This window comes from Carcharodon carcharias, chromosome 12 (assembly GCF_017639515.1).
Source record: "Carcharodon carcharias isolate sCarCar2 chromosome 12, sCarCar2.pri, whole genome shotgun sequence".
In the NCBI taxonomy this organism is placed as follows: Eukaryota; Metazoa; Chordata; class Chondrichthyes; order Lamniformes; family Lamnidae; genus Carcharodon; species Carcharodon carcharias.
The window spans coordinates 72,940,813-72,958,840 of record NC_054478.1 but is presented as its reverse complement, the minus strand read 5'-3'; the positions used below and the strand labels follow the sequence as shown (position 1 = coordinate 72,958,840).

Sequence of the window (18,028 nt, the reverse complement as noted above, 5' to 3'; positions counted from 1 at the left end):
TGTTCATGTCACTCAGATGTGAAACCTTTCTGCGCAAGATAAAGGCAGGTGTCTTAGTCGAGGGCCTCTTCCCTGTGCTTTGTGCAATCTTCAGACCAAAGTGATGGTCTGGCCTCAGCCTCTCTGGACACAATACTGATGCCTGCACCTCGACGGTGCTTGTCGTTGCTGCCAGAATGTTATGGTCAGGTGTCACAGAGTTCTGTCATTCTCTCGATGTGCTCTCAGCACCTTTTAAGGTGGGGCTGGCCTCCATCTCTGTGACCGATGATGCTGTGCTCTTGAAGGGGTCAGGTGCTGAAGGCGGACAAAGGATCAGATGCTTTTAAGGTTTCATGGCTGCGTCTCTAATAATATGACCCTGTTCACAGAGTGCAAATGAGATGCCCTCAGCCAGACGGGAGTCAGACATTCTCAGAGGCTATGTGAAGATCTATGGAGTGCTCTCACTGTATGTCGCCATCATCCTCCTGCAATCAAGCGACTGCTAGGGCCTCCACTGCGTCTGCATGACAGGAGCATTATCACAGGGGGTATGTACGCTGCCATAAGCCAGATTGGAGTCAAAAGTTCATAGTTACAATGAGAGGATCTGTGGTGTCTCCTCACTACATGTCGCCATCATCTTCCACAAATCTCCAAGCCGTGAGGGCCTCCCCTGCACATCCAACCCATGAAAGGGCCCCATTGCCATCATCATCACCTTTGAGGAACTCCTCACCCTCATCCCCATCAGCGTCCTCCACTTTGGAGGATACCTCCAGCTCCTCCATCACCTCCTCTGCCGGCTACTCTCCCCGTTGCAGTGCCAGGTTGTAAAGGGCGCAGCAGACAACAACGATGCCTGATAACTTCTGTGGACTATATTGCAGGGCTCCACTAGACTGGTCCAGGCACCAGAACCTCATCTGCAGCAACCCGATGATCTGATCGACCAAGTTGCGAGTTGCAGCATGAGCCTCATTATACCATCACTCTGGTGCAGCCTGAGGCTGCAGCACAGGTGTCATCAGCCATGTCCTCTGATGGTAGCCCTTGTCCCTGAGGAACCATCCCTGCAACTTCTGTTGATCCTGGAAGAAGTCAGGATCTATGACCGACTGAGGATGTAGGATTCGTGGACGTTCTCAGGAAACCATGTGCCGACCTGCAGGATGCATTTGTGGTGGCCGCACACCAGCTGCACATTCAGTGAATGGAATCCCCTGCGGTTGACATTGTTGACCATATGTTGCGAAGGAGATCTGAATGCCAGCTGAGTGCAGTCGATGGCACCCTGCACCTGTGGGAACACGAGATCTGGCAAATACAAATGCTCTTGCATCCTCACTGTCCTGGTCCTGGGCAAAATGCACAAAGTTGTGTGCCCTCGTAAAGATGGCATCCGTGACCTCATGGATGCATTTATGGGTGGAGGCTTGTGATATCCCACAGAGGCCACCTGTGGAGCCCTGAAAGGAGCCATTGACGTAGAAATTGAGTGCCACAATCACTTTCACAGCCACTGGCAGTGGATGCCCTCCATGTCCCTGTGGCGCCAAGTCCTGCAGTAGCTGGCAGGTATGACTGACTGGTTCCCTAGACAATCGCAGTCTTTGACGACACTGGTTATCGGTCTTCTGCAGGAATGAAAGGTGGCTTCTATAAGCCTTGGGTCTAGTGAGGCGCTGACCAGCAACAGCTCGCTGTGACTCTTAAGCTGCATGTGCGGGACCCCCAGCTACCCCTTCTCCCTGAGGGTGCTGCTCCTCCCTCTGTGTAGCCAGTGCCTTAGTTGTTCGCTTCTCAGTCACCATTGATTTCTATACGCCACGAGGCACACAGCTAGTTCACGAGGCTCCATGACCCTGATGTACTCCTCCTGAAGGATGAAAGAGAGAGATGCATGGGTTAACACGGTTGTATGAAGAACCTGTCTTGGTTAATTCTGAAGGCCCCTTTACACATCCCGGAGAGTGCTGGGAACCATTTCAATGGCCAGAGATTTGTGTGCTGCATGGCTGCCTGAAACCGCATCCACCTCACCCCCACTTCACTTGACTGATTTGCCCATTGCACTGCATGCTGTGCTCTCAGCTCAGGTGCAGGCATTCTCTTAACTCACGCTGCAAGGTTGCACTGTTAGCTTGAATCATAGGGGCGACTGGTCCAAACCGGGACGATGACATCGCAAGGGGCTGTGAATGCCTCCACCAGTGACTGCTCCATGGTCAGCTTTAGCAAGGTGATTGTACCATGTGCCCAGTTGTCCAAGTGTTCTGCAGTCCACTGAAACACTCATTAGTTTACAGTCTGTGCCTGAGGGATGAAAAGCTCTGGAGCACTTAGTGGCACTTAAATGCCTCTGCATTGCTTGAGTGGGCAGAGAAGCTAGAGGCCCAACTCCAATCATAACAATGTAGCTGCAACTGAACTGCCTCAGCTGCAGAGGAATGGTCACTTTATACAAGGTTTCCCTAATGCGAGGCTGTTTCCCTCACCTCAACCCCCCCCCCCCCCCAACTCAGTACACGCTTGTGTGCTACCCTCAACTGCAGGGCAGCCCCTACACCAACCACCTCTCCCCAACGCGCCTCAATCTTGAATTCCAACAGGCGACCTGGGCGAGGGCTCCGCCATTGGTGGGCGGAGCGGACAATAGCATGCTGATTTCATGACATCGTGAAAACAATTCTTGGACTTCTCGGCATATTGCCTGCTTATGCAACTGAACATACCCGTTCAGTACGGATGCTTCCGCCCAGAGCCTTTATCATTTCTGCCTGTTTGCTGACTAATGCCTGTGCTTATAAGCCCTAACATTTTGCATATAAAATAAGCCTGAATTCCCACACTAATGGTCCCTGCCACTGGAAGAATAGGAATGATGGGACTATCAGTGTGGCCCATTGAGATGCACCACAACTCCTGAGTTTTGGAATACCTGAGCTCGCTGGAAGTTGCAGTGCAGTTGCATCCCTCAATAGCGGCAAACCTCTCAGCTTCCGCCACCATTGAGAAAGGAAAGTCTGGGCCAGTAACTCTATTTCTCTTTGCACAGATGCTGCCAGACCTGCTGATTATTTCCGGCATGTTCTGTTTTTATTCCAGATTTCCAGCATTTGCAGTATTTTGTTCTTTCAAATGGTTCTCCCTTATGAACATTATCTTCCTTCAAAAGCTTCCATTATCACCCCTCTCATCAAAAAACAAACCTTGAAACCCTCTTTAAAATAGAAGATAATCTAGTCCAAAGTGAATTCTTCAAGTAGTAGGTTGGATATTAGGGTAATGTCCTCCAGCTAAACATTTAGATGACAAAAGCCTCTGCTACATATTTAGTATTCTTGTCACCAGATCCAAAACTTTTCCAGGCACCATTTTAGTATAGGTCAACACTTTGCAATTTGGGCATTCGAATGTAAATTGAATTCTGATTTCATCTTCTCTCCATCACAGAGATGGTTTCCTTCTACCTCTTTAACTGAGTCAGAGGCAGCTGATGTTCACATACCACTGAAACCCTTTTCTCTGTCTTTCTCACTTTCAAACTTATCAGTTCTAATGTTTTCCTGCTGGCCTCCCATCTCCAAGCTCAGCAAACTTTAGCTCATCCAAAACTCAACATTCTGTACCCTACCCTCACCGCGTCCCAAAAACCATCATTCCTGCCTGTCCTCCTTTACCTGCTTTGGCTCTGTATCCCGCAGTACCTCTAATTTAAAATTCTCATCCTTGTGCCTGAGTCCGTTTATGATGCTCTTCTCCTTATCACTATGACCTCCTCCAGTGTTCCAACTCACAATGAACGCTCTGTTCTACTGAGTACAATTCCTTGTGCTCATTTTTATCCCTACCTTTGGTGGTGTTGACTCCGGCTGCTGAGGCTTCAATATCAGGAAATTCTTATCTAGCAACTCGTGCCTCTGTCCCTGACCTCTAATAATCAATTAAAAAATCTAAGATATCATTCTGCCTTTAGAACCAATAATGTTCACTCACTGGTCACTGTTGAATATTTTATGCACTAATGTTAGAATTATATGTTAGACATTTTGATAGATTATCAGAGGTCATGGAGAAATCTTAGAACTAGATCAAATTGAAAATTGTTTCTGTGGATATTCACCAATTCTCTGCACCCCCTGCACCCAGCTCCCACACCTTCTCCCACTCCCAATGTGGAAGTAAAAGGCACAAAAATTTAATGTAGCAAATTGCACATTTCCTGTTAGCGGATCATCAACATCAGAGCAATAATAGGGGAGGTACTTACATTGAAAACAGTGAGACAAATGACAAACAGAAATATCTGGAATAAAAACAGAAAATGCTGGAAATACTCAGCAAGTCAGGCAGCATCTGTGGAGTGAAACAGAGTTAACGTTTCAGGTTGATGCCCTTTCATCAGGACCCTGGAGCTGTGTTTATCATTAAGAATGAGTTATATAAAATTAGAATAAATGTCATCCTGAATGAGTGAGCTGTCAGAATATGCTCAGTGGCCTCTTATTACTTTATAGATTTTAAGGATCCTTCAAAAGTTTCTCAGTGATTTATATTTGGAAATATTTTTATTCTGCAGCCAAGCTCAGATCAGTGGCTGTAGTGTTGCTGTCAACAACAGGTAATTGGTTGCAAATCCAATTTTCACTGCCAAACAAGAGCTTTGCAAAGGTAGTTATATTTCTGTATCAGTTTTGAGGAAGAGTTATATTGGACTGTTCTTCTCTCCCCACAGATGCTGCCAGACCTTCTGAGTTTTTCTAGCATTTTCTGTTTTTATTTCACATTTCCACCATCTGCAGTATTTTGCTTTTATTGATATAATCTTAACTGAAATGCTTGGGTAACAGCAGCATTCAGGCATGAATCCATGTCCAGTACTTTGCTACTGTGAACGTTCATGATAGCTTATTGCATTAAGTTGTGAAATCTACTCGAGTTTGTGTAACCACTTTACCTTAAGTTGGATTTGTATGGAGTTGTCAATTCTGTAACACCATACTCTTTTGTAAAAGGTTTAGGCATAAAACTGGAACATTTAAGAACTTAAAAATTAGTAAAAAATAAAGAACTGGCTGGACATACAATTGAGATAGAATTGTTCAACTTAAAAGGATTATATTGTGTCCACTTTACCAAGCATTCTTTAAAGGGTTTTAGTTTAGTGCTGGCAATAGTAGCCAACGCAGCAAGCACTGTGCAACATAAAAGCATAATTTGTTATCAAAGTAATTAGAAAGAGAGTTAAGCTGGGTCGGCTAAGTATTTGTTTTTTTTAAAAAAAGGCGTCACTGTGGTGATAGTTTCTTTTGAAAGAATGCTTGGATTCTGACATTTTATATTACAACAGCAACTTTCATTTATATAGCACCTTTAATATAGTTAAACACCTCAAGACAGTTCACAAGCATGCTATAAAAACAATTTGATACCCAGCCACATGAGGTGGTATTATCACAGATGACCAAAAGCTTCACTGACAAGGTAGGTTTTAAAGAGTGTCTTAAAGACGAAGAGAGGGATATAGAAGCAGAGAGGTTAAGGAAGAGAATTCCAGAGTTTGGGTCTAAGCAGCTGAAGACCATGGTCACCAGTGGTAGAGCGAGTTAAAATTGGGAATGTGCAAGAGGGTTTAATTGGAGGAATGTAGATATCCCGGGGAATGGTGGTGCTGGTAAATGGGATGGAGAAAATTCTAGAGGTAGGGAGGGGAAAGGCCATGGCGGGATTTGAAAAGGATGATTAGAATTTTAATACAATTCAGCATTGCCACTGCAGAACATTGATATAATGAAACCATTGTTCTTTGTGTCCCTATGTGCTGAATTCGCAGTCTGTGGAGACTGTAACATTTAAGGTACAGGATGTTCCAATGCTTGTTACATTGGTTCCCACCTAGTAACAAGGGTGGGACCCTCTTGGAGCATTTTGAAACGTTACCAGATCAGTTCAAAGGTCAGTGGACAACTCTTCTGAGGCAGTCAGTTTCAGGGAATCTTGCCAGCCAACAAGTGTCACAAAGACAAAAGGGACAGAAACAGGGCCCAGTTAAGTTAAAGAAAGAGCTGTGTGGAGCAGACTTTAAGTAAAGAGGGCTTGTGGGGCAAAGGTAGCCCTTTGGAGCATTGGTGCTCTGCTTGACACAGCCATAGGTCTGAAAGTGTGCTTGTAAGCTAGTGTTGAGTGTACCCTGGAATCTAGGCAGAAGGAATCTCGGAAGGCAAGACTGAAATCCTGTGTGGTGGGCCATTGTTGAAGCTGTCCGAATGGGAGTGACCTTTGGAGAGAATTCCAAGTTCGAAGATGAAGCTGGGAGTCCCTTGTGAGACAGTGTTTCAATGAGATTGTTTGACTTGGTGTTTATTGACGTCTGGGTGAGTTCTTGACTCTGCCTTGGTTGCATCTGTCATTTACTCTGTAGTGTGATGTGTTTGACCACAGTCGTCTGTTAATTCACACGTACCTCATCCTTGCCCTGAATGTTAGAGAATAAGATACATGTTGCAAATTGTTTTATCTTTTGGGCTTGTATAGTAATTTTTTTTTGTTTATTCAAAACCCCTGGGATCTTAAGGCTTTACTCCAAAAGCAGGTGGCTTGAATCTCAACCTTTATCTACTTTAAACAAAGCCTTATTGGTCCTAACCAGATCTCCTTGCACATCCCAGGGTCTGGCCGAGGATCATAACAGTGAGCGCAGTGGTGACGTGTGAATGGGACTTGATGTGAGCTAGATATGGGCAGCCAGCAGAGTCATGGACTCGCTTAAGTTTATGGAGGGTGGAAATGACAAAGCAGTCAGGAGAGTACTGGTATAGTCAAGTTCAGCGGCTACAAGGGTATGATACCCTGGAACCCACTCTTAACCTGGCATCTTTTCGAGAGCAAGCCCTTTCCATGGGTATCTGTGAATAGTGCAGTCAGCAAAGAGGCTCTTCAAACAACCCGGTTGAAGTATCCTCATTGAGACATGCAGAGTTCAAAACAGGAAGTATAAAGCAGGAAATACAAATTAGATTTAAATGATGTAGAGTGAGTGAATTGGAGATTGAGAAATGCAGATAGGACTAAAGGAAATAGATAAAAGAGACAAACAGAAACACTAGAAAGCTTTTTAAAAAATCTACAAATACTAATTTTCTTCTGAGGGAATGAAATTCTATGCTTTTACAATTTAATTTACAGGGCCAGGGTGATTGTTCAGCAATAATTATCATTTAATTACACTGTTAAAGACTCTTACTCCTAAATGCACCAGCCCTAATTTTTTCAGTTGTAAGTACTCCAAGTTCATGGCATTGCTGTGATTTCAGTGCCAAATCTGTTGTTGAAGAATGCACCAATACACCATGCAGAGGAATAGGGTATCTGACAGCAACATCTGGATTTCCATGTCTACTGTGCATGTCTGGACACCAGAAGTTGCCGTCAGTCTCACCTGTAATAATGGCAAGTGCTGATAGCCTCACTATTATTACATAAAATCCAGGCCAATATATTTTATTTTTGCCATATTTAAATATAATTTTAAATGTAACTTTTCAAAAGTATTTCAGAATTGCAATGTTTATGTAGTATAATGAATTTCACTGAGAGTGTTATGATGTGGCAGATGATGTGTGCCAAGTGGACCAAATCCACAAGGGAAACTTGGTTGTGGTGTCACAACAGTTTTGCAATTTGTATTTATTGAGAAGATGTGCGCACTGAATTCAGAAATAATAAGTCCACCAAGACTTTTAGAGATTTAAAAAAAATCAAATGAAAACAGTTCTTAACATAATAAAAGATTTCAAGCAGATTCATAAGCCTATAATTACTTACTGTGATAATAATTCCTAAAATTCCTGATTAACCTGACCTGCAGTTACACCCCCTTTAAGGCAACAGTCCATAGCAGGTTTTAGATTTAAAACAGAACCAGCACGTTAACACAATACCCACTTGACAGTGGAATTCCAAATGGCTTTTCCTTAACTTCAGTTTTCTTATTTAGCAGTCTTGTGCACATATAACTGGAGGCTTCATTAAGGCTATTTCACCACTCCTGTTAGACCTTACATGGCCTTCTTCCACATAGTTTTTCATCCTCCTTTATATATATTTCACTCTTTTTAATAAGTAAATCCTATTGTTCCATATGCTTTTGAAACTATATCTTCCTCATAATATAAACACTTTCATGTTTCCAATATAATCAGTAACCTTTGGGGAAAAAGTAAACACACACCTTAGTCCTGCTTATCTGGTTGTAAGCATACTAATTTCACTTTGAAGTCTAAAAATCTCTTTATTTTACTAAAAATGCATTTTCCCTTCACACCTTACATGCTAAGCCAGCATCCACGTTTACTCATTAGTGTGTCAAGCACCTAGCATCCTTTGATGGTTTAAACTTGCAGTCCACTTGACTCCAAATGTAATTACATCACACAGACAGACCCAACCATGCTTACTCCCATAAACCTACTTCAAAATAAACTAGAAAAATATTATGAAAATGATTTTTACTTTCATCACAAGAGCAAAGTAGAAGTGTTTTCCTCTTTTCTGAATCTTCCTCATTTTTTGGTCTCCCATTAATATAAAAGTTAGACTTCAATATTTTTAAATTATTGCTGTTCTACTCCAGGATCACATTCCTGTTTTCCTCCATGCTGAAAAATGTATTTCAGTGGGAATTTTATTTTTTAGTTGTGAAATTTATTATGAATCAGTAATATCTATAAAATTACTGAGGCTTAAGAAAGTGGTTCTACAGATATCAATTTCTTTATTCTGTTGGTCAACATAATTGAATATCACTCAGCAAGCTTTGTTCCTATACGACAATAGGGATTATCCTGTTGTTCTCATTGGTCAAAGTTTTAAAGTGAACAAAGTGGGACAGTAACATGTCTTCCCTTGTACTGGTATTTTGAACCTAATTGTCTGAACTCAAAGAAGAATGACTACTCCATCTGAAAGTAAGCACCTCATTATCTCATAGTTCTCAAGAGAATCCTTTATTTATCCAGTGGATGACTCTGATTTGATTCATCAATTGAATCGCAGAGTTGTATTTGATTTTCTTTTGTAGTGCAGTCTAATTTAATTGAGGCACTTGGAATATAAATGGTTTTCTATTCCTATTGATGGCTGTCCTATTGCAGTGAATGCAAAATGAAAGAAGGTACTCCAGTTAGAAGCCTGTACAGAGATTCAATGCTGCCTTGATCCTGTTCAGTGACTTGGAACAGGTCATTGCAGCACATTAATTTTATGCCGTATGGAGCTTTCATCATCTTGCAGGCTGTACAGTAGCTGAGTTTATTGTTTGCACTGAGAGCAGTTTACCGGCCATGGACAATAACTAAGACTCTTTGTTGCTGTCTTTTAATATGTTTATCACACTTAAGAGAATTAATATTTTAAATCAGACGTGCTAATTGTGTAAAAATTATGTGTGACCATTGTCAAGTTTGATTTCTGATGAGACTGTCTTGATAGGTATGCATCTGAATTTGACACCCTTGTGGCATTTTTGCTTATTTGTTCCTGGGATGCTGGCACTACTGCCACATCCCTAGTTGCTCTGAGCCGGTGGTATTGAAGGAATTTCAGGAAGCTCCAGTAATAGGGAAAGAATGACGGTACATATTTAAGTCAGGGTGCTGTGTGATTTGAAGAGGAACTTGGAGATGATGATGTTGCAGCCTATATCATGTTTAGGCATAATAATGTGCATTAGCATCAAATTATGTGTCTGTTGGGAAAGGGAAGATATAATGCTTTAAAGTGGTTTGGAACAAAACTGCTTTAATTTTTTTTCACACTTACACATTTCCTGCACTGGGTGCCATCTCTGGTGAGGGGCCACAACAATACCAGTTGGTATTTGATATCTAGGAATGTGTGTGTCATGAGTGTTAGGGTTAGGATTGACCCTAACTCTAACAAAACTCCCACAATACTACTTTGTTGATTTCACTTCATTTAGCATTTGGGTTCCAGCAACTTTAGGCTCTCCATCAACCAAATGCTGCTTCATGTTTAGTATAGAGGGATTGTTGTGCTGTTTTACCTGCTCACTTTTATAACAGACATCCAACCAAAGCTTTGTCTGCCCTCTCAGATACAGGTAAAAGGTCTCATGGTGCACCATGGCCAAGAACACAAAGGTTCTCTAAGGTTATCCTAGCTGACATTTATCCCCCAACCAACCCCACAAAAACAGATTATCTGATTAAAAGCCATTAAATATTGTGAAGATGATAACCATGGTTTTCAGCCTCCATTACAAACTCTGCTCCCTAGTCACCAATTCCATTCTCTTCCTGGCAACTGCCTGAGGCTGAACCTTTGATCTTGAGGTGAGCCACTGAACTCGTATCTGTGCCATCACCAAGACCATTTATTTCCTCCTGTGTAACATCATCTGACTCCACCCCTGCCTCAGCTCAACTGCTGCTGAAATCTTCAGCTATACCTTCTTTACCTCTAGACTTAACTATTGCAATCCACTCCTGGCCAGCCCCCCATATTCCACATTGTAGGGTTGAGATCATAAAAAAGATTCTGTGGCCTTTGTCTATCCCGTTTACCATCACTTATGTGCTCACTGGCCTATGTTGACTTCCAGTCTGGCCACATCTCGATTTTAAAACTGTTGTCCTTTTTTTCAATTCCCACATTGGTTGGCCTTGCCCCTCCCTATCTCTGTAATCTCCACCAGCCCCACAGCCCTCTGAAGTATCTGCGCTTCTCTCATTCTGGCCTGTTGACATTCCCAATGTTAATTGCCCCATCACTAGCAGCCACACTTTCATCTGCCAAGGCCCTTGTTTCTGGAATCCTCTTCCTGGACCTCTCTGCTTCTCTTCATCTCTTTCCTCCTTTGAGATGCTTCTTAAAACTTGCGGCAAGCAGTAATAAAAAATAAATTCACTGTAGAATCACTTGAAGTTTGTAATGACAAAACAATAAAACGAACAGTTTGCATTAAATGTTTTTGGCCTGGAAAGTGTTCTGAGGAATTTTATTGAATAATTGCTTAATGCATTTGCTTCAAATTTATTGTTTTAATGGAAGCACTGATGAATTCAAGATAAACTGCCTTTGTTAAAATAATGTATAAGATATTTGGTAGCGGCATGTTAACTGTTGCATGATACAACAATTTCTGTGTTAATATGGCCCCTGGATATTCCATTGAAAATGCTCATTACTTGTGCGTGGGCCAAGAATAGGCAAAGTGCACAGCTGAATGGTTCCACATGTCAACAGGAGCCTTAAATTTATGCAGGGTTAGCATCACTTTAAGCTAGTCTGAATTACTTAAAGCCAGTCCGCACCTCTCAAAGAGGAGGTACATTTTGGCTGGAACAGCAACTGGAATGCTTCAAGAAGAGTCTTTCAGCAGAGCGATAACTGGAAATGATGCAGCAGGCCAGAGAGTGTGCTCCTGGGATTGCTGCACCACTGGAGGTGGACAGGAAGAGGGAGAACTTCCCTTCAGAGGGCCAGGAGGCATTCCAGCCAGACACTGTGAAAGGCAATGGCAGCAGATAGAAGTCACAATCAATATCAGCATTCTAACCCGAAGGACCTGGATACATTGCCACAAAAAATTCACTGACCTCACACAAGTGGCCAAGGTGAGTGAATGCACCTTCACATGATATTTATTTAACAACTGCACCACTAACCACACACATTTTTCCATTCACTGCCCCTCCTTTTACCAAGTGTCTGTGGAGCGTGACTCATAACCGACATTCATTGCCTCACCTCATCTTCATCCATTTAGCACTGCTGAAAGTCTCACATCTCACAGCTTGCACATGCTGCCAGCTACTCAGTTCTGTCAGTCACATCACCACATTCACTGACAGTTTCCTCTCTCCTGCCGGAAGGGTGGCCCATAATTAGAGGCAGCATCAACAAACTGCTAAGAAACAACTTGCATGCTCTCACCCCATTGGAGGAGAGGGCCTCACCCCTGAGGTTGTGGCCAGCGCAGGAGCTAAAACCATAGAGGATTACAGTACGTTCAGAGCTAATCCACCTTCTCACATTCCAATTCCCCCTCATCCTATGTTGTGAATTACAGTACAAGTTGCAGATAGTGTAAGCATGCATCTCTTGCTTTCTCCTTGTTTCCCTCACTACAACTCTATCCTTCTGTCTTATCTTTTCAGATATCCAAGCACTGCCACCTGATCAAGAACTGGTAGGGGGGTCTGAAATGCAAGAGGAGCAAACAACTGATGAAACAGAAACTCTGTCATTCCATCTCACACTAGAAGTCAGCATCTCAGATACTGAGATTGCTTGAACTTTAGTGGGTGCCTTGGAGGCGGTGAGTCACTCATTACAGCCTTGGTTCAAACATGGACAAATGAACGGAAATCCAGAGGTGAGGTGAGAGTGACTGCCACAGACATCAAGGCAGCTTTCAACCGAGCGTGGCTTCAAGCAAAACTGGAGTGAATGGGAATCGGGGAAAACTCTCGCTAGTTGAAGTCCTACCTAGCACAAAAGAAGATGGTTGCGGTTGTTGGAGGCCAGTCAGCTCAGTTCTAGGACATCACTGCAGGAGTTCCTTAGGGCAGGGTCCTAGGTCCAACCATCTTCAGCTGCTTCATCAATGACCTTCCTTCCATCATAATGGCAGGTGTGGGGATGTTCGCTGATGATTGCACAATGTTCAGTATCATTTGCGACTTCTCAGATACTGAAGCAGTCCATGTCCAAATGCAGTAGGACCTGGAAAATACCCAGTCTTGGGCTGACAAGTGGCAAGTAACATTTGTGAGACACAAGTACCAGGCAATGACCATCCTCAACAAGAGAGAATCTATCTATCGCCCTTTGGTATTCAATCGCATTACCATCGCTGAATCCTCCACTATCAATATCCTTGGGGGCTACCATTGACCAGAAACTGAACTGGACTAGCCATATAAATACTGTGGCTACAAGAGCAAGTCAGTGGCTAGGAACCCTGTGGCAAGTAACTCACCTCCTGACTCCCCAAAGCCAGTCCACCACCAACAAGGCACAAGTCAGGAGTGTGATGTAATACATTCCGCTTGTCTGGATGAGTGCAGTTCCAACAACACTCAAGAAGCTTGACACTGTCCAGGACAAAGCAGCCTGCTTAATTGTCACCCATTCCACAAACATTCATTCCCTCCACCACTGATGTACGGTGACAGAAGTGTGCACCATCTACAAGATGCACTGCAGAAATTCACCAAGGCTCCTTAGGCAGCAACTTCCGAACCCATGACCAATACCGTCTAGAAGGACAAGGGCAGTAGATAGATGGGAACACCAGCACCTGGAAGTTCCCCTCTAAGTCACTCACCATCCTGACTTGGAAATATATCACTGTTCCTTCACTGTCGCTGGGTCAAAATCCTGGAACTCCCTCCCTAACAGCACTGTGGGTGTACCTACACAGCATGGAATGCAGTGGTTCAAGAAGGCGGCTCACCACCACCTCAAGGGCAATTAGGAATGGGCAATAAATGCTGGCCTAGCCAGCAATGCACATTCTGCAAATTAATTTAAAAAAAGTGGGCTACAGCCAGGGCATGGCGAAAGGATAAAACAATATCAGTTCGTCAAGTAACCACCCTTATACATTCCCTTATTGCCAGTTGTGTTGCTTTGCTTGGCCTAGTGCTCCTACTTAATGCCGTTGGAGTGGTTGTGGCATGGTTGGTAGAAGGCTGTTAACTCACGTTGGAAGCGACAGCAGATAGCCTTGCAGGACACCCTTGAGTAGCTCTGGGCCTAGAAGACTCGACTTTGGCATGGACAGCAGTCGTCTCTGCTGGCTCAGCCAACAGGCACCAAGACATGGCACTCGGAAATGTAAGTTTAAGGTGCTGTGAGCACAAGAGGAACTGTTCATGGGCGATCTTCCGTCCTGCCACATTTGGTTCATATGTTTACTGGTGTGACCATTAACACCAGATATAGTAATGTTCATTTGTTGTGGGTGTCAAAATTATATAAATTTTGCTTTTGTGTTAATGGCCTGAGAATGCTTCACTTGTTTTGTAGGTGCAGGGCACACCAGTATCTCATGCTGGACATGAGTGGCTCTAAACTTTATTGCATAGGTACTGAGTAGACTTTGGGTTCAAAGGAAAGTGTCATTTCAGATACCCGGGATGGAGGTGGCAGCCCTGGCATGAGGTGGAAGCAAAACTTTGGCAGCCTAACTGAAGGAGTGTTGGATCAAGGCATCCCTAGTGTCCCTGCCTCCCTGAAGGATCCAGAGGTCTGCCTCCACATCTTCACCATGCTCCTCTTTTGACTCACCACTGGAATCATCCTCTGTGGCCTGTAGAGCTGCATCAAGATCCTCTTCCTCCAGTGGGTCCCTCCTTGCCAGAGCCAGATTGTGGAGAGCGCAGCATGCAACTGCTATCAGTGACACCCGCTCTGTGAGGTATTGCAGTGCTCCCCCTAAACTGTATAGGCATCAGAAGCACATCTTCAAAAGACCTATGGTCCTCTCTATCACTGCCGTTGTAGAGGGATGACTCTTATAAGCAGCTTCTCTGCCTTTGTTTTTGGGTGGCGGAGAGGCATCATAAGCCATCTTTTCAGCAGATAGCCCTTGTCACCCAGTAGCCATCCATCCAGCTGAGCTGGAGAAGTGAACAGCCTCGGAGTGGCTGGGAGTGTCGGAGTATGTAAGCGTCATGGGAGCTGCCAGGGTACCTTGCACAGACTTGCAGAGTCTGCGCCTTGTAGTTACAAACTATCTGGACGTTCATCGAGTGGAAGCCCTTCCTCTTGATAGAGGCATCTGGCTGACCCGCTGGAGCCTTGATAGCCACATGTGTATAGTCGATTGCACCCTAGATGTGGGGGAACCCTGCAATCGCTGCAAACCTCTGGCTCGCTCAGCCTGGCTGGCCCCGTCTGTATGCAAATGAATAAATGTCATTACTCGCCCGAACAGAGCTTCTGTCACTAGCTTGACACCAATGATTGGGACACTCCACAAAGATCCCCCAGTGACCCCTGGAAAGAGCCGGAGGCATAGAGGCTGAGGGCCACTGTGACCTTCAAAGCGACTGGCCTGGGCTTTCCACCCACACAGTCGGAGCTGATCTCAGGTCCAATCATCTGACAAATGGAGGTCACAGTCTCCCTGGAGAGGCAAAGCCTCCTTTGGCATTGCACCTCAAACATATTGAGGTAGCTGCATTGCTGCCCATAAACCCTGGCAGCAGGATAGTGGCATCTTCTGCGGCCCCATCCACCAGGACTAACTGCTGGCCCTGCGCCTCTTGTGCCTGCAACCCTCCTCCCACAGGTCCCTCCCTGGAAGCTGCATAGGGAAACCTCTCCCTTCTGCCCCTCTCTTCCTCCTCAGAGGAGGTGCCACCAGAGGAGGGAGCATAATCCCCATTACCAGTGTAACAGAAGGCTGCCTGGTGCCTGGAATGGTCCAAATGGTCAAAATCCGCCAGGGGCCTTGGAGACACCAATGAGTCCTGAAATGAAGCCTGGAAATACTAAAGCTGAAGCTCAGAACAGAGATGAAGCTGTCAAGTTCAAATAAACAACCAGCAGCAAACTATCTCCTAAGCTCCTCACTACTCACACTGGCTATGCTGCAGACCCCTTTCATTTCACCCTTGGAGGAGGTTTTGTTAAAAGTGGGCTGCCCATTTTGCCCTGCAATGAGTGCGAATTCGAACGGACAATGCGAAATCAGGATCAATTACCTTTATAATGGCCTTAACTGGCCCTTTCATTTTTGGTGGCGCAGCTCCAACACCCGCACGCGCCTTCCAACCTGAAGATTTCTCGCGTGTGGGATGACGTCAGGATGCTCCCCCGATGTCATCTTGCACTGTTTCACATTCTTTCTTTAGGGTTGGGCGCGTGTCCACTCGCATGCGAGATTTAAAATTCTGGCCCAACTCTTCAAAACAGCAAGCAATTCCACAATCTCAGACAGAGTGAATAGAAATTAACCAGCAACTAACCAACAAGTTGTTTATGATCTTTTGAAATAGTGCAAGTGGGATGTCCTTGATTTTGCTGAACACATGTTCAGCATTGTGTGTTTCAGAGAGGGCATTAGCTGGAGCAGCAGGGTTGAAAATGGCAATTTTGCTGCCAAACCAGTATTTTAGGTGCTGACTGACATCACAACCTGACCTCCCTGCATACCTTTGGCATACCCGTTCTAAAACTATCACCAGGATGCGGTCGGGTTTGTGCTGCACCAGAAGTGTGCATGCTACAGTGCGCATGGATGTGGACAGCATTTTGTACCAAAGGTTTGGTACCAACAGTGGCACCTGCAGTGCTGAAAGCAGTTTTCAGACCATAATATTTGTAGCAACATGAAAGATCAAAATTTATAAATAAGTCTCAGGAAATCAGAATCATTGCCTTTGCCCAAACACACTGGGAAGTAAAATATTAATAACAATTTATGGAAGTCCAAGAGGTTCTTGGGAATTGTGTTTCATTCATCTGTAATAAATGTGAAAAGTGAATAAGGACTGCAAACATCTTGTTTGCAATGTTCAGAGTGTATTTTCACAATGATAGCTGTAAGTGTTTGGTTTCAGAAAGGAAGCTCTATTTGATCTGGAGAAGAATGGAGTTGGTAACTCAACTGTGTGGGGCTTTGTGATTAACCCAACAAATAGATCAAAGCTTAAAATCAAAAGGTTTACAACCAGTAAAAAAATGGTGGAAGTGAAAGAATGAGTGGGGTGAACAAAAGAAGTGATTTTCTGGCTGCTGGTAATATTTGAAACCTTAGAATTTAGTAACTGATAGCAGAGTAGTATAAATGAAATTACAAACTTAAAATTATTTAACTGTTTAAAAAATACCTTTCTCAACTCGGGGCATACAAAAGCACTTCACAGTCAGTTAATTACTTCCACATCCTCCTCAGCCATCCCTACAATCTTCTTTCATAAACATGGAAGCTCATTTAGCACCCCCACCATTCTGTCACCTTCAAGTATAAAAAGGCCCTGTTTATCTCTTTAGTGCCCCATTTCTGCGCAAGTGCATATGCTGCCATCATTTTATATTGGTCAGGAACATTATAAAGCAGATGATATTCCATCATTACATGCGGCTTGTAAAAAGCTCAAGTTTGTGGAAATGAAAACAGACCTGCTGAGTTTTTCCAGGTAATTCTGTTTTTGTTTGTGAAAATGATTTTTATGCATGGATTTAGTGAAGGGTGCTGTGAAGATGGGAATGCTCTAGTACAATTATGAAAGCTTTTTTGTCCATTTTCCCATTTATTCTCCAAAGGATAAGTGCAGTCACTGTGAGTATCGTCTGACTGCAATAAACAGCCCTGTTGTAGTTGCAGGAGCAACTTGAAGCTTAGTGTGTTTCCCACAGGGAACCCACTGTATGGGTAGGCTCTTTCCATGAATCTTTAATTTATGGCAAGTTCCTACTTGTAATGGCATTGCAAATCAAGTCAGCAGTATGTCCTACCGTGCATCGTTCTCTCTGAAGTGAGGATTTTTACTCTCTCAGCTTATGAATTGCAAATTACATAAAATATATATATAGTTTACGATGAACAACATGGAATGATGTTTGAAGGGATTTTTTTCAAATAAAGATTTGTGCATTTTCAATTTAATATAATAAGGCTGTATTGTTATATATGTTTACAATCAGTAATCCATTTTACAACAGTGTTTCTCTCTATTCCAGCTGTCATATCCAGAGCACAAGAAGGTCCAGGTGAGATGGGAAAGGCAGTCCTTATTCCTAAGGAAGATCAAGAGAAAATGAGGGACTTGTTCAAAATCAACCAGTTTAATCTCATGGCCAGTGACATGATTGCATTTAATAGAACTCTGCCAGATGTGAGATTGGAAGGGTAAGTTTATTCTGATTTTGAATGTATTAAGTTTCTGTTATAAAACCAATGTTCTGTGGTCCAACACACAAATCCAGATATACCTTTTGTCCCATTTTGGGCTCTCTCCCAATGTATGCTATTCCTGTTTAAGTAAAAATCAGCTTCCCTCGGCAG

The 18,028-nt window shown here is 43.6% G+C and overlaps 1 protein-coding gene across 1 annotated transcript in view; it reads left to right on the top strand.

Moving 5' to 3' along the window:
* Nucleotides 1-18,028, top strand: part of galnt13 (UDP-N-acetyl-alpha-D-galactosamine:polypeptide N-acetylgalactosaminyltransferase 13) — a 581,993-nt gene that overhangs the window by 144,912 nt on the left and 419,053 nt on the right. The window contains exon 3 of the mRNA XM_041201818.1: nt 17,704-17,872. Within this exon, the coding sequence (XP_041057752.1) occupies nt 17,704-17,872 (169 nt within the window). The remainder of the gene's footprint in view (nt 1-17,703; nt 17,873-18,028) is intronic.